Consider the following 17,439-nt stretch of genomic DNA (forward strand, 5'->3'; position numbering starts at 1 on the left):
TTTTCATAATCCGGGACCCTCAAAATAAAGACAGTTAGTTACCATACATTTTACTTATGGAAAGAACACACTTTTGGGTTTATTATGACATACATTGTATCTTTATTCAAGACAGAAATGATGATGAAAGAATCTCTGTCCATGCCATCTGTGGAGTCACCGAGCTGTGTTCTTTCTCTCTCCCTCTCTCCCCTGCCAGAAGTTATGGTGCTTTGGTTGCTTCTTTCATCATATGACAAATATCCTCCACATTTCTGTCGCTTCCTCTGAAAATGGCTATTTACAGCTTTTCAGTTTGCGTGACATACGGTAAAAGCCTGTCATGGACAATTGAGGTGCATCATAGGAGGTGCATTAGGCTCTCGCCATGTGTGATGGTCTTAAAAATGTCTCTTTTCATATCTTTTAGGCATGAACCTGATGACATGAATGCTGGGGCGACACAAGCCGAATGCTATTGTTTATTTACTTCTTTGCTCTGTGATCATTTTTTCATTGTAAAACCCCCCAAAAATCAAGAAAATCAAAACAAATAGAATAGACCAACCAGAGGTTTGCAGCAAACATTTCAATGATTTTGACTTGGAAGATGAAGTGTTTTGTTGAGTTTAAAAGGCTCCTCAAGATCGAGTCAGCATCTCAATATAAGGGCTCTCAACCTAATCCCCATCACTTGCTGTGGTAGCCCAGTAGAAATGAACTTCGCATTGCAGAATGAGGTAAAGGTTAAAAGAATCCCAAAGAGTAATACAAGAAAGAGGTCAAACCAAGAAGTCAGCCGACACACAATGACATAGAGTGACAGTTGACAACATAAAAGAGACTGTTATGATGAAAGCCATAGGGTGTCAAGCAAAGCACACGTGTCTGCTCGTGGTTGTGTTGTCAAATTGCTTCAAGGTCAGTAATTGCCACAGTGTGTACCTCAGCTGAGTTTGTTCCTTCGTTCATTCATTCTCTGACCCATTTATCTCCGCAATCCTTATGTCATTTGTTTGATTTCACAACACGGCCACCATTAAATTTGAACAGAAAATAATAGTTGTGCTTATTGCCACATTGGGAATGTTTCTAGGTAAGAAAATACAGTTTGCTGCTATTCACAATGCGAATGTACCGAGTCTGACCCAAAAGGTCAACATGCAGCGCGCAGCAAATGAGCTCTCCTCATCTCATCAGAAGCGTGACAAATGAAATACCTTGGCCCTTCTGAACCTCTATCTGCAAGTAATGAGGCAGAACCCTCCATGTCACCATAACCAGCTAGTAGGAAGCCAAACAAAATTATGCTTTTGAATTTTTTACTTGTGGCATTACGCAACTGACTTCAACTGACGTTTTTTTTTCATCACACAAACACACACACACACACACACACACACACACACACACACACACACACACACACACACACACACACACACATATACGGCCTATAAATGATGGTCTGGCCCCATCCCCACACATTGGAGCTGCTCGCTGGGAAAAGGTCCGGCTCTCCCAATTACCCAGCACGCCACTGAACCATTGAATTTGAGTGAGTAACAAGTGGCAACAAGTCAAGCTAAAATTTTCCAGCCAGTCAAAAAGCTCGCGAGTTGTGCCTATTTACTGAAGGAGCCAATCAATGCCATAATTGATCGCTGTACAGCAGGTTGGTGTTGGAGGCCATGTGCACAATGCAAACGTGTGTGATCCAGTTTCATCCCAGTCAAATACTGAATAATCATTCTAATTGGTATGTAACTACCTGTCTCTGGTTGTCCTTCATGTGTTCCCTTGATGGCAAGAGTGGAAAGGGAGCAAGTCGAATACCCCTTAGCATTTATCGATTACATTATTCTGGGAGAATAACAGAGTCTCTGAGTTCAGATTACCTAACCGTAACTGGCAGACACGCACAGGGGAACGTAAGCTTTCACCAATGTTACATTTGGGCATCTTTTGGTCATCTCATCAGATTGTTTGTCTCTGTAATCGTGTGTGTCCTGAAATAAAACAAATAATAGCCGGTCCTGTCAGGTGAATCTGAAATTTGATTGGTTAAAGAAATACAGATTTGTTGTCTCATTGCTTTGTTACATTGACCAGCGGACTCTGGAGGCTGTTACGGTATATCCTCAGTGGTATTTTCCTCTCACATGAACGTGCAATACATTAACACAGGTTCGTTAAGAGACATGACTGAAAAGAGAGTTGTGGATTTCACACAAACACCAGCTGGTTTACTAGTTTGATACATATATTGTAGACATACAGAAATTTTATTCATTGAAGGGCAGAAGTACATTTCATATCAACATTTTCATTTGACAATGGGGACAGAGAACACGCAATACATGATGTTGTTCCTATTTACAGCTAGCATTAGGGGTGGTACATTTCCGGAATGTTTCCAAGAAATTTCAGTGTGAGGTTAAAGACGGGAATTTTGGATAGGTATCATATAACCAGCATGAATATTAACGTTATCGAAAAATGACATAGCAGACATATGTGAAAATAATACAATGGAAAAAGTATGGCACTGGAAAAGAATCATTTGAAAATAAGACTGTATTAATTTTTATCCATTCTGGTGGACAATTTTGGCTGTTGAAGGACAAAAAAGATAATATTGAGTTAAATTCACTCATCTTTCGCCTAGTCCCTTTAGAATTGAACAAAGATCATCCACTCTACATATCTACCTGCAATGTCTCATTCAAAACATAAAATAAAAAGTGCTCCAGAAGACTTTGAGTGACCATGAGAGATGTTTTGAACCTGGTAAAAGCGTCAACCTATGCATGTTTTTAGTATTGTCTTTGTTGCTCTGAAACTATTTTCCTAGCGACAGTAATAGTTTGCTTGTACCATATAGATTTACTTATTTATTTTTTCTAGGATCAAACATCTATAGAAGCTGTAGTGTAAAAGGAAAATCATTACCCTTAATGTTAACCTACTGAAGTGGAATCCAAGGCCGTTATTAGCCGCAACATGTTTGCAAAACAACTGCATCGCAATGTAGAAGAAAGTGTTTACACTCAATCTCGACTGACTTCCGAGAAAATTGCTGTTGCATCAGACTTTTCGTATGCAAAGCACGGTCTCGGTGTATACTGTGCATGCGCACAAATATATCCACAGGGGTCAGAGACTTACATTTTGATTAATTTATGACATTTACCAGAGGTGTATTTGATCCATAGAACATCTTGTTTTAGTCTTACAGCTCTTGGATGAGTTGGAGTCTATTTCAGGCAACCATTGGTACACATATTCACACCAATGAACAATTTACAGCCTTCAGTGAACCTAGCATTCATGTTTGGAACGTGTGAGAAAGGTGCAAGCTAAAGGGATCGTGCATAAATTATATCGCCATCCATAATGTATGAATCTTTTAACATTTGGTGTTACTTCCCGCAAAAGATTCCCATCCAACAAATCAAACTTTATCTTACTGATTACTTACATCAATAAAGATTGAAAATTCGCAGATGTCCATGGAACATATTGTGGTCATCTTCAACTGTGCAGATTTTAACACCCGTAATTTTCAGACTATAAACCGCAAGTGTTTTAAATGAAATTTCCTCATTTTTATTACCTGTGTTACCAAAACAAATCCTAACAAGCCAGTTACGGTTAGGTAATATGAACTCAGAGACTCTGTTATTCATCTTTTTAAACTATTTGAACAGTTTTTCCTAGTCTCTGATTTAAAAACTAGTTATCCATCATTTTTTTCTGTAGCCTCTACTGTATGTAATATATAGAAGATGTTGACATCATAATGGCCCTCCAAGGGAACCGATGACAACAATGCAGCCTGGAACAAAAATGTGCTTGACACCCCTGACCAAGAACAATACAGCTAGCGAGGTGAAAAGGTCAAAGAAATGTCAACAACAAGGAGCAATTATATTGACTCAAAGGCGAGAGAAGTGCAAAGAAATGAACGAAAACATCTGAAATGAAGCAAGCTAAAAATTAATCTGGGAAAGGTTGATCGACAAAGCACAGCATGTTCAAGGATATTCATTTATAATATTGGATATGACTGTTGTGGGAAAAGGGTAGGAATACATTTGGACATTGTTGTTTTGGTGAAAATTAAGAATGTAGAAGACAGCATTCTATTCCAGCCACAAATGAATCTTGAAAAATATATTTGAATCATTTGACATTTTGTGTTATTTCTAGCAAAAAACATCCTCATCCAACAAATGAAAACTTTTGCCAATTATCTTCACTTCTTACTCAATGACCATGGTATGAAAAATTTAGGTCTCAACTGTGTTTTTAAAATTGAAAGGATGGGTCAAGGATAAAACCAACTCATGAAAGAAGAATGAAATCAAACTAAAATATTGCCAGTCTTTGTATTAATAATAAAGATAACGTGATCAAGATTAAACAGACGTAACAGTGAGTCTAAAAGGCAGGTCTGTAGTTTTGCTTTTAAAAAATATTCACATCCTAAATTGTATATCTTCAGTTAGGCGATTAATCCAATGTACACCAAAATCATAAAACGATCCCTGAGTGTTTGTATTCGTGACTCGATTTACAAAACAAGAAAAACGAAACATCATTTATTTTTATACACAGAAACGTTATAAAGCATTTTGATAGAATTTTTTTTCATGGTCATAGACAACCACAATTATACCACGTGGTGTCTGTATTTTAGAGACAGACAAACCGATAGCTAGATTGATCGATACTCGGTTGCCGTGCTCACTTCTCACTCAGTGATGATTGAAGTATGAAATGCTGTTCACTTAAGCACACACCCAACTCAACGTGACACTGAACAGCATACAGTACGTCTATTAAAAAAAAGTAAATACATATGGTGGACTCCTGACTTTTTCATGCTTAAACAATATCAATTGTATTGATTTGAGATATCTTAACTATGAAATAAAAGGATCCAAATGCTTTTGATTGTATTGAGTTGCGCAACTGATTACACTCTGAGACTGCTTAAAAAGAAAACATCTTTTCAAGTGTTGGGAGAAATAAAAAGCGATTTATATCATAATGTTGCATATCCAGGTAGATTAGAAGCAATAGTCTTTTTGTAGCCAAAGGACGGCCCTCATTATCCATGCTTTCCTTTGTGCTGCAAGATACAGCGATGAGCCACAGCATTTTGAGACAATATGAGATTAAATAGCTTTTGGGTGATAGGCAGGGGGCTGAATGAATTTCCTCTCGATTCCAAGGCAGCTCTAACATCAGAGCTCTATACAAATTTCTCCGCCTTTCAAAAGATAATACTGCTGGGTTTTGTTTGACACTGATGCATGCGAATTTATTTAACAAAGTTACGGACGATGGTGCAACTGAGGCCTTTCTATATGTGGAGTTTGCATTTCAGTTTTATGCATGTCTTTGGCTTCCCCTCACATTCCAAAAACCCATACGTTTGGTTCACTGAAGACACTCATTTGAATTGATGTTTGTCTCTATCCATTGATTGATAATTATTGTCCTGTGGCACATCAGTAGGCTGCGAGAAACCATCAGGTGTAATTATGCAATTTTAGCTCATTATTTATATAAACATAATGTATTCTGGCGTATCTACCTAACTATTGAATGGACTTTTGTTTGAGGCAGATGGCACATCCACTTCTTGTGACGTTTTTAACACATCTTGAGCTTTGTTTGGAAAAAAAAAAAAGAGGCTGCAAACAAAGGTCTGTAGTTCTTAATTGGCCAGAGTGAACCCTGCCAGTTGGGATGGGCTACATCTCATCCATGAGCCAATGAGGTGGTGCCACAGAATGTGAGAAGTTGCCAATAATATTTTGCATACCTCAATATGAGGAATAACTCTTATTATGAAAAACTAACAGCGCATTACATATTGGGTGAAGTCCTATCTCAGTGTCAAACTTGTGTAAGGGCTGTATATTTGATTCAACCCGAAACAGATTGGGGAAGTGGTCATAATATTGTTGATTATTAAGAATTGCTACGTATCAATGTCTTAGCAAGAGTTTTGCATCTTGTGCCCGGGTTTCAGCGTTTCATGAGGAGAAACTATTTGTTCACAAGCAAAACCTAAATGGATTTTCAGCGGGTTGATCGATAGGACATGAGTCTCATGAAAGAAAGAAAAAAAAACCATGAACTGAGATGATGCCACTTTTCCCAAAGAACCAAAAGGAAATGTAATAGAAGTCGTGAAGAGGTAATCAAAGACGTCCTGATTGCACTGTGTCACGGGTTTAGTCAGCTCATAGCCACAATGGGCTCGACGGATAGTATGTCAGTTCTCCCCGTGAGGGCCCGTCTGGCAGTGAAAAGAGAGTGCGTGTCCTTGAGATAGGGCGACTGCTGGGATAAAGCGTGGTTCTTCTGCACGGATGGGTGGCTGGGCTGCGGCAAAGCCTGCCTCTCTCCCAACGACTCATCGTTGTCAGGCCAGGCGGTCCTGCGGCACGGAGGGCACGCGGCGGCGGGTTGCCGCTCAAGCTCCAGTTCCACCGTCACTCTGCGGCTCCTTCTGCATACCCTCAGGAGAAGACGTAGCTCCTGGCGGAAGGTGGGGTTGAGACAACAGTAGATGAACGGGTTGTAGCAGGTGGAACTCATAGCCAGCCAGTGAAAGCAGAAGTAAAGAACGTTGGACGAGTTGATGGCGTGGCTGGACAGCAGCACCACGTAGCAGTTGAGCGGGAACCAGCAGACGGCGAACACGGCCACCACGATGAGCAACATGGCCAGAGTACGGCGACGCTTCTTCCTCTGGGTGGCGTGCTGAGCCCTAGTGGCGTCGCCGATGGCATTGTGGTGCCATAGCCGGTGGGCCAACGTAGTGTAAGATGCCGTGATGATGACGAGGGGCAGCATATAAAGGAGTATGAAGGTGAGGAGGTCAATATACTTCCAGTAGACGTCCGATGGCTCGGGGAAGTCTGGGAGGCACAGGCTGCGCTCCTTTTCTTGACTGCAAAAGAGATCAAGCTTGAAATTAGTCAACAATTAATATTTAAGGCAGAGAAATGAAAAATGTCAAATTAAACGGGCTTTTAAAGTGGCTTTTCTGGAGATATTCATATGAAAAGAAGCAGGCAAGTACATGAGATGTTTTCACCTTAACAATGTGACAAAGAGCCATCTACTTGTAATGTTCTGAATAAAATATGAAACGTGCACTTCAAATATATCTGAGAAAAACAGATACATTCACAAAAAAAAAAAAAAACAATCCCTGACTAAACTGCATTTCTGCCTACATGGCTTTTCTCGTAATAATGTTCAATTTGTGCTATTTAGCTTGAGTGTTTTAAGGGCAAATGACAAGATTTTAAATATCACAATCATGGTAAGTAGACCACTTAGCATCACAGAATTCAGAATTCTCAGAATTTCTCAGTATGTGCTTTATTTTGTGGAGGTTTTTTTTTTTTTTAGGCTTAGACTTGTCAATCAAAGAAAGTGTTCTCTGGGATACAGACAAAATTTGAGATTGATTGCAGCTATGAATAAAAAGTCCATAAAAAGTCCCCAAGAAAGTGACAGAAAATGCCTTGAGTCCGGACATGTCTTTCACACACTCAATGTAGTTGCGATTCAATTATTGGAGTTATCACTGCCTATGCAATTTATAATGATTTCATCATACAGTATAACGTAGAATCAATTATATAGTGCCCGCCTGAAAAAATTCGCAGTACATTTAAAACACCTTGAAATATCCTCAACCGTCTAATGCACCTGCACGATCACTCACAATCATATCATTAACTGATATTTCCATCATTATTCAAATATGATAGCAGTTAGCAACCACCTTATTGCCATGGTGACCAAAATGTCATGCTCCTATTCTTGTATCAATGACGAAAATGTGATTCAATGATTCATGCTAGGTTCGTGTGCATGCGTGTCTTTACCTGAACCTGAAAGTGAAGAGTTTCTGATAGATGGCATGTGGCAGGGAGAAACAGCTGGCCATGATCCAGATCACAGCCACCCAAACACTGCCCTGAGTGGGTGACATACGAGGTCTAAGAGGATGTAAAATTACCTGTAGGAGGTCGCACACAGAGAACAGGTCATTAAATTCGTCTCACACAGATGAAAAAGCTCTCAGAATTCCAGTGTGTACCACAGAATTCTCCTGCTTTTCTGTTTTAATCACATTTTTGACGCCACTTATCAAATTCTATGTGATTAAATCTTTCCCCACAGGATTCAAATCTCACCTAAGACACTAAAAATAAACCAGAACCTTTGGAAAGGCCCACATTGGATGAGCTGTTTCAATAAAAAAACTGTGCACCAGGGGTGGCGGACTCAGACTCAAGAAACCAAATTATAGGATTTGCTTGGCTATCTTTCTTAAGACACAACTTGACTTTTTTTTAGTAGTCTTGAGTCTCGAACTCAACTTGAACTACAAAAACGGAAAAACCTTGCCTGTTTACGTTTGGAACTCAGCTGAGGCCACCAAATGAAGAAAAAGTATTACGATGGGAGCTCAGAACACTATTAGAGCCCGATCAGTGACCCATCTTCTAACACTGATCTTTTATCGCTCGAGTGAGTCCATGTCTACACGTTTTTGTGGTAATTATTCGCAACTATACTGTGTGTGCGTGTATATATATATATGTGTGTGTGTATATATATATATATATATATATATATACACATATACACACAAATTCACAAATGTATCAGTCCTATCGAACAAACGCATCGTGAACAACATTTCTAGAACTCGTATGAAATGTCGCTGTCAATATTTCATTCTGCAGCAGTATCTCTCTCGAGTCTCCAAAGATACAATAGGTTATTCACGGTGAGCCATTTGCAACGCGTACTTGTCATCACACGACACTTGCCTAAACAGCTGTCCTCCCATTTCCTTTTGTAGCTGCTGCACTCTATAGTCAAATCAGCCCAGGTCTAGCAATGTCATCATCAGCAATCTCAACAGAAGCTCTTTGGCATACAGAAACAGGTAAAATGTACTTTTACTTTCCACTCCTCCCCATATCAAATATATCGGGTGAGTATAATGAAGTGCTGTGGTTGAATGAGTGTTATAGTGTTCCTGTAGGACCTGCAGGAACTTATTTTTTCCAACACCTTCCATGTGAGCGTCACAAGGGAGAGCTGCTCAATTGTATGATAGTAAAACCTCACTTTTGAGCTTTCGGATGATGCTGGCCTTTGCTTTTAGCGCAGAAGTCAGCGTGCTCCACTTACAAGCTGGCAGCGAGGCGGTAGGGTGGTTTCGGATCCTGATAACATCACCAACCGTGTTGAATTTTTTTTTACCTTGATCACCTGCCTCTCACGCCCTTGACATCACATTATTGATATTACATTTTACTTTATTTTTTAGCTGAATTCAAATTAAAGTCAAAAATGATGAACACCTTTCCTCTTGTCAAATCTGATCATGAGTGAGTTTGCTTCTCCACCTCGCCTACACCTCATACTCTCATCACGTTACAGGTAACTGTTAAGTATGTATAGCATCAATACATGTATTATGCACAATGCAAAAACATTGTACATCAATTGAAAACTTTTAGGTTTTTTTCTATGGCCATGGTATTTGACATATTGAGATCCAAGTTGTTACATATATATATATATATTTTTTTTTTATTATTATTTTTTTTTTTTAACTGCTATGGGAATGAGAGAATTGTAGCACGATATATACTCATCAAAGTGTGTTTAAACTAAAACATCAGATGTTCAAAGAGAGTATTGAACTACGATAGCATGCTTCCCCATAGAAGTGATAAATTGCACTCAGCCAGGATTTAAATGCTGCACCTGCTTTCATACCAAGTTGTAATCGCTGGCTGGCTGCATGAGTGGTTATTTGAACACTGCGGTCTGCCTGAGAAAAAACAGCACGCAGCTGAGAGAAGATATTGAACAAAAATGCTCTAAAATAAAATAGAAATGAACAGAACAGAAAAAAGCAGCACACATCTGAGAGAAGATATTGAATAAAAATGCTCTAGAATAAGCAGAAATGCTCATCGAGTTGAATCCCTAAAGACAAAAAGATCTGTTCTTGTCAACCTCAAATTGATCCCAACTTGTTTGTTTTAAAAGGTTACCATAAAAGAATGACAACAAGAGGAGTAATCAATGTCTTGGTCAAAATGTTGCTATCATAAAACTATCATCAAGCGCACAGGTGATGCTTGATGGAACTGGCAGGTAAGTCTAGAAAATAAAAATAGGCTTAGAAACTTCACTATATTTGAGAGAAGAAACACAAAAAACAATAAGTTGAATTAAAAAAAATGGTCTGGGGGAGGAAAACAGTGCCTAGAGAGAGGAACAGGGAGAACATGCAGTCCACACAGGGAGGGCCGGAGATGGAATCGAACCCACACGCTCCAAACTGTGAGGCAGATGTGCTAACCAGTGCTCCACTGAGCGGCTCATACAAAGGTATTTAAAATCTAATTTCATAACATTGATTTAGTTAATTTGTTGGCAGAGTCAGGAACATTTATGGCGACTGATGAATATACAGACACAATCTGGCATGTAAAACAGGTTTCAAGGCTTGCTGGGATTTAAAGGCACTGTTGCACGTTGCAATCAAAAATTCAATTTTATCCCCAATTAAACACTTTAATTTATATGTGCTATTTGATGAAGAACGGAAATTGAAAAGCTGTCAATGTGTTCTGTGTGCAAGTGTGTTCTGAGATGCTCACAATAACACAAACTCACAACAAGAGAAAAACAATATGGGAATGTGAGATAAACACAATGCAAAAAGTTATTTATTAAGAGAAAGATTTTTTTATATATATAGCACCCTTAGAGGACGTCATTTCCCCTTATCACAATCCTCAAGCTTAATTAAAATCATAATCCCCGAGATAAAAATCAAGCATTATACGTGAGGAGAGCTGGACAAAATTCCAAACAGTGATTAACCTGCCCATTCTGTTCTCACTAGAAATGAGTATGACTTCAACAACAACTGCAAAATGGCAGTAAACCAGTGTAATATTATGTATCGCTATTACGTTATGTGGAAAAAAAGAAAATATATTTATACTGAGCACTATGAAATGTCATGGCACTGGTTAAAGGATATGCATCGGCAGCTCGTTCAGGTCATGCACACTCACCTGTCGTCGGTCCAAGGCGATAGCAGTCAGTGTGAGAGTTGACACATGCAGGGAGCAATATTGCACAAAGCGACTAATGTGACACATGGTTCTTCCAAAAACCCAGGTGCTGTGTACAAAGCGGACCTGTGAGACAGACAGACAGACACGCACACATACACAGATCCCTTGAGGGAAGATGAATCAAAACGCTACGTTTACACTTATTTCCAGGTGGCGATGGCAACCCTGTCTGCCCAAAAAAAACTGTGTGCCACGAGAATATGGCCATTATTCCCTCATTCAATAGTTTTCTCACAGTATCTATGAGAGTTCGTGATGGAGGAAGGTGCAGAGCTGAAAAGTGCCAAGGGTTCAAACGTACACCACGGTTCAGTAGGGGTTAAACCGTCAAGTGGATGTATTCATTTAACCACGGAAGCGATCGTTATGGCTTGAGGCCGCCACTCACGTTTTTTGGGAACAATTTGAATTGCCCACTAAAATCAGTGATGGGGTGGGCATACTGTCACTATACATAAATGTTTGATATTATGTTCAAAAATAACTAAGCAAAAAAAGACTCGCCAGTAATTTTGGCCTGTCATGTTTGCTTGTTATTGTTAGCTAGCGAGCTACTCTGCAATTGTGGCCTCTCACCAAAAGTCAGCTGGAATCGCCTGCAGACTTTATTCACCATCGATTATGCAAACGTATAATGCTGCCTTTAAAGTTGGAATATTTTATTCAGACTCAAGTGAAGTGAATTTTTAGCATTTAAGATAGTTTTTGCCCCTTACATGTAGTCAAGGACAGACCCATTACCGAATGTAATTTAAGTAAAACAAGCAAGCAAAAGGAGAACACTCAAAAGACCCACCCACCTACCCACTCCAGCTCCTGAGATCATCATCACCCATTGTTCTTAAATGCTACATCCAACAGAGAAGTACTTAAGTACGTGCAATAAATGCACTTTGGAAAAATAGTTTATTTTTTTAAAGTTGTGTTTATCGTGTATTATCATGTCTTTACAAAATGCAAAATTATTTTTCTTTATTAAAATCATGCAACAAAAACATAATTTGAGGGGTGCTGATTGAAATTTGATAATAATGCAATTTATATTAATTATGTTAATTTGCTCTTAAATGCAACATCCAACACACAAATACTAAAGTACGTGCAATAATTGCACTTTAGAAAAACAGCTTTTTTTTAAAAGTTGTGATTATTGTGGATTATCATGTCTTTAGAAAATGCAATCTTGTTTTTCTTTATTAAAATCATGCAACAAAAACACAATTTGAGGTGTGCTGATTAATTGCATTTCACATCATTTCAATGAGGACATTTGATACTAATGTAATTCATTAAGAGTTGGAGTCAATTTTGTCTTTTTTTTTTTTTAACTCATGCAAATGTACCACATTTTGGGGGAGAGTGTGCACGTACCAGCGTGAAAGGCGTGTTGAGCAAAGTGATGAACACATCGGCCACAGCCAGGTTCATGATGAACACGCTTGTGGCCGACTGGGTGCGTTTGTTCTTCACAATCACATGACACACCAGCGTATTTCCGAACAGGGAGATGATAATGATGACCGAGTAGGCGGCTACCAGCAGCGCCTTGACGCCCAACTCCTTCCCGCGCCGCCTGTCACCACTGGCCAGGGAACGCCAGTCTTCCAACATGCCTTCGTCAAAATCCAGCAACAAATAAGGCGAAGTTCTGTTGCCCAACTTCTCTGATGTGTTCGCAACAAGTTCCCCGTAAGAAAGCATCCCGCTCGCCTCAGGTGAGCTGTCGTTGACTTTGTTGAGTTCAACTGCTGCTGTTGGGTTCGTGACCATCCAGAAGACCATTGCGGTCAAGCACACAAACCCACTCCTCATCATATTGGCCAAGTAATTATACTCCTCGATTTGGACTCTCCTCTAAGTGGATAAAGGTGTCCGCTGTCCGCCTTGCAAGTGATGTGATGCAGGAGACGACGGAGGGGGAGCGCGCAACAAGTTGCGAGGCGCACTGCTTTTCTTCAGCTTCAGTACTGCAGCGTGCGCGCGCGCCCGCCTGCCTCGCGTGTTGTTGCTCCATTGGGCCACAACATTAGGCACACCCGGCTATGCTGAACAATAACTTTTGAGTTAAGTACAGTCATAACTACACCATCGTTTTTTGTTTGGCTTTTAGGTTTTAGGATAAAGTGCCATTTTGAAGTATTTCTGATTACTCTTGCAAGTTATTTCTATTCCGCCTGACGGAACTGCACCATCGTTCTTTGTTTGGGTTTTAGGTTTTAGGATGAACTACCACTTTTAAATGACACTAAGTATTTCTTAGCACTGATGCAAATTGTTTATTTTCAGACTGAGTTACATCACGTTTAGATTTAATAAGTGGGCCCCTGCCAATAGAATTTGATGCCCCCCCCCCCCCCCACCCCCAATGTAATTCCTTATTGCAGCCAGGGCTCCTTGTTGCATCAACTGATGAAGCTTACTCGAGGGAGAGGCAAATTTTCTTCGAAGAAAAAGACAGAGCAGTCCAGTTGCAATGCTCTGAGAATATTTTGAACGTGGGAAGCAGAAAACCCACGCAAGCGCTGTAAGAACATGCAAAACACCACACTGGAAGGCTTGACCCTGGATTCAAACCCCCAACTTCCAAACTCTGAGGCCAGTGTATATATTTGACAAAGTTTACATCACTTGACAGCCCCAGGCATTAGAGTCTAATGGGTTGACTTTGTTCTGATGAGCGGCACTCTATGTTGGAATGAACTTTTGATAGTACCTCAAATGTTCCTCCTTGCATCTTTTTTGAAAAGTGGGATTAATATATTGGCAATTGGCTATGTCTATTTGTTTAGTGAGAAAACATTTTGAGCGTTCATCGCATTGTTATTCATGTCATATACTGCCTCAAGTCAAAACATCTATATTTTGTGCTACCAAATGGAAAAACCTTCTGGCTGGGTGAACTGTGTGCTTTTCTCTGAGTCTTCCTCATTTTCATAATTCTTCACAGCCTGAGTTGTATTTATAATTATCATTGGAGTCCTTGCTGTTGTATTAGGTTGGATTTGGGTGATTTAGTCATTCAAAATGTGTGGGGGAAACTCAAACTCCATTTTTTATTTCAATTATTCCACAGAAATCATCAGATTACGCATAATAAAATTATGTCGAGCATTTTCTGTTAAATGGAATTATTGTTGTCCCTGATTGAGAGGGAATAGAATGCAGACATGAGATGTAATGATAAGAAATGAAACAAACAACCTTTCTTGAGTTTTAAATCACCATTGGTGAGTACAAAATGTAAATTAACATTCCTGCACTAGGCAACAAGCAGAGTAAGTCAGTATTTCAGACATAAAAGTGGCCTTTAAATCCCCTTGTTCTCTGTTTACCCGAGTTGCAATTCTTTTTTTTTTTTCCCTGTCTAAGCAGTTGCATTTGTCTTCACAACTTCTCACAATGCACTGTAAAGAAAAATAACTCTGAACTTTTCTTTTTTTATTCTTTGAATTGTAATTATGTCCTTGGTGAGTTTGCAGATGTAAGATATCTTCCTCATTAGGCCAAACGTGCTTCTGCATACATACATACATTTTCTGTAACACTTGTCCCCACGGGGGTTGCGGGCGTGCTTGAGACTATCACAGCAGTAGGCGGGGGACACCCTGAACCGGTTGGCAGCCAATCGCAGGGCACACAGAGACGAATAACCATCCGCACTCGCACTCACACTTAGGGACAATTTGATGTGCTCAATCAGCCTACCATGCATGTTTTTAGGATGAGGGAGGAAACCGGAGTGCCCTGGAGGAAACCCACACAGGCATGGGGAGAACATGCAAACTCCACATAGGGAGGGCCCGAGGTGAGATCGAACCCGCACCCTCCGGACTGTGAGGCGGACGTGCTAACCAGTGCGTCACCGAGCTGCCCCTTCTCCATTCACATATTTAAAATAGACACCGGGCCTCATTCAATGCATGCTCACATTTGTGCATGTGCACGGAAGCGTTTTGTTCACATTAGAAGCCGCATTAGTCATGTGAATGACTAGAGATCAGGTTTAACAACCAAAACAATTTTTAAAATTACGCCCTGCAGGGTGAACAAAGCCCTAGTTATTTACTAATTTCGCCAAAACAACTTGATAGAACTAAAAACGCAAGGAAGCTTCATTTACCTGATCAAAAGCTACACAAGAGTTTTTTTTTTGTATGTGGAAACTGATCCCTTTATCATATGCACGGTGATGTAACAAAAATTGGCAGGTATGCATGAAACCAATGGTGATTTTTGCAGGGAACATTTTTTTTTTTTTTTGTGAATCAGGAACATCGAGATCTACCGCATCTAAAACATTTTTGTATTTAGATTGAAAATCAAAAATTGATGAGAACTTATGATGCCTGCTGTGGACATGAGAGTGACCCTTGCTTCAGTTGTTACCAGCTTTGATCATGGTAAGTGACTCACTGCATTATTTAAGCTCCTACTTTAATGTACTACATGCTGTCTGATTTGTGATCAAGAGAATTTTCCAGCTCTTTCACACGTCTAAGAATATGGTTTCTAAGGTCTTAGAGAAAATGCAGTAATGGTTTCTCATTGTCTGCTTCTCTCATGAACCCGAATCAAATCAGGCTGAATAATGCTCAGCAGCGTTCAAAGTGTACCGCCACCTCTCATTCAAAGTCAGGTGGGAGAGGCTCAGTACAGAGGGACGTGGATAGGACACGGCACTTTGAGCTACGTGCCTACGGCAACCCTGCATCACTGGGGACAAAGTGTCAGCACATTTCATGTTTGTGGACGGCACAAAAAAACAAAAAACAAGGATGCCTGCACATTGTGCCGCATACACAAACGTCCATAAAGTTCTTTCTGATGTTTTAGCTTACCTGCCCAACTCAACTCGAACTAACTTCATTTATAAGTGCTCTAAAACAAACACTGCTGCATTGAGCAGGACTACTTTGGTAGCATTCTGTAGATGAGGACCAACATCTCTCCAAATCTTTTGGATAGACACAAGAAAACGTAACGTCCTTCGGTCTCGCTTTATCATGCATTTGATGAGGCCTAATTCTCGATTCTTTGAGCAGTGCAATCACTAGGAAACTGCCAATTACATTCTTATTTTGAATCACTTAGCGTGGGATGAGTAGCTTTTGAAAGCGGTAATCATCGGATGCTCCATTTTTTACAAGTATGTAAGGACTTGTGTACAAGATGTTGATTTTGTCAGATATTTTTTATTTTGGTAAGGGGTGGATTAGATTATTATTATCGGATCCCGTGCCAATCCCAGCAGTCTTAACTCTAAACTGGTTGTCAACCGATTGCAGGGCACACAGACAAACAAGCATTCACAATCGCACTTACAGACAATTTGGAGTGGTCTACTGGCCTAACATGCCTGTTTTTGGAATGTGGGAAAAAACCGGAGGACCCGGAGAAAATCCACGCAGGCAAACTCTACACAGAAAGCCGAGATCTGGGATCAAACCACTCAGCTCTGAATACGTCAAGGTATTGCTAGAGGCCACATCTATTATTCACGCATAATTAAAGATAATAAATCCATGAATTTCCACCCCAATTGAGGATAGGGAGGGTCACAAAATAAAATGAGCTCCACGCAACTGCATCGATCTGGTGCTTCTTTGGCAACAAAGCCATAAATAAATTATGTGCACCCCTGAACATAAACCACAATAACTGAAATGATATTAATACAATATTAGATAATTAAATAGTATATTCTTTTGAAAAAATGAACATAAGAGCTCCATTGACTTTGGGCATACGGAAGGTACAGCGTTTTATTCCCATCTTGTTGCATGGTCCACATGATGTATGAAGCTGTCAGTAGACAAGGCAGGAGCAAGACTGACGTCTCCAACAACCAGACTGAGGACACCAGAATCATAAATGTTGAAATAATATCTTCCTAATCACAGCATCTGTGAAAGCCGTCACATTAGCTACAAGTCGAGTTTGAATGTAAGCAAACTGTTGACTAACAGCCAAATAGTTCATCAACTGATGAGTAACATGGAAACAGTATTTTCAATGTGTACGTAGTTGTCGTTATCACAATTCTTACTTGCAGTACAGAAACTTATCGATACTTATTTTTCCCTCTGGATTCAAACACTGCTTTAAATCAAAATGTTTATCAGGAGCATAAAATGGAGAAGTCCCCCAAGGACATTTATTTGTATTCTAAGTTCACCTATATGGTTAAAAAAAACAAAAAACATACTGCCTTCAAAATCCAATATAAATACTGAGGTGCCACCAT

The 17,439-nt window shown here is 39.8% G+C and overlaps 1 protein-coding gene across 1 annotated transcript; it reads right to left on the bottom strand.

Moving 5' to 3' along the window:
- Positions 1 to 6,222: 6,222 nt before the first annotated feature.
- On the bottom strand, positions 6,223 to 12,977 carry LOC147056948 (G protein-coupled receptor 83-like). Its single transcript, XM_085911606.1, is given in 4 exon segments — positions 6,223 to 6,952; positions 7,902 to 8,035; positions 11,133 to 11,258; positions 12,567 to 12,977. Coding segments are annotated over 4 exon segments (1,401 nt in total).
- Between the last annotated feature and the right edge of the window lie 4,462 nt (positions 12,978 to 17,439).

Source organism: Syngnathus leptorhynchus, chromosome 5 (assembly GCF_054491065.1).
Source record: "Syngnathus leptorhynchus isolate UIUO chromosome 5, UIUO_Slep, whole genome shotgun sequence".
NCBI lineage: Eukaryota > Metazoa > Chordata > Actinopteri > Syngnathiformes > Syngnathidae > Syngnathus > Syngnathus leptorhynchus.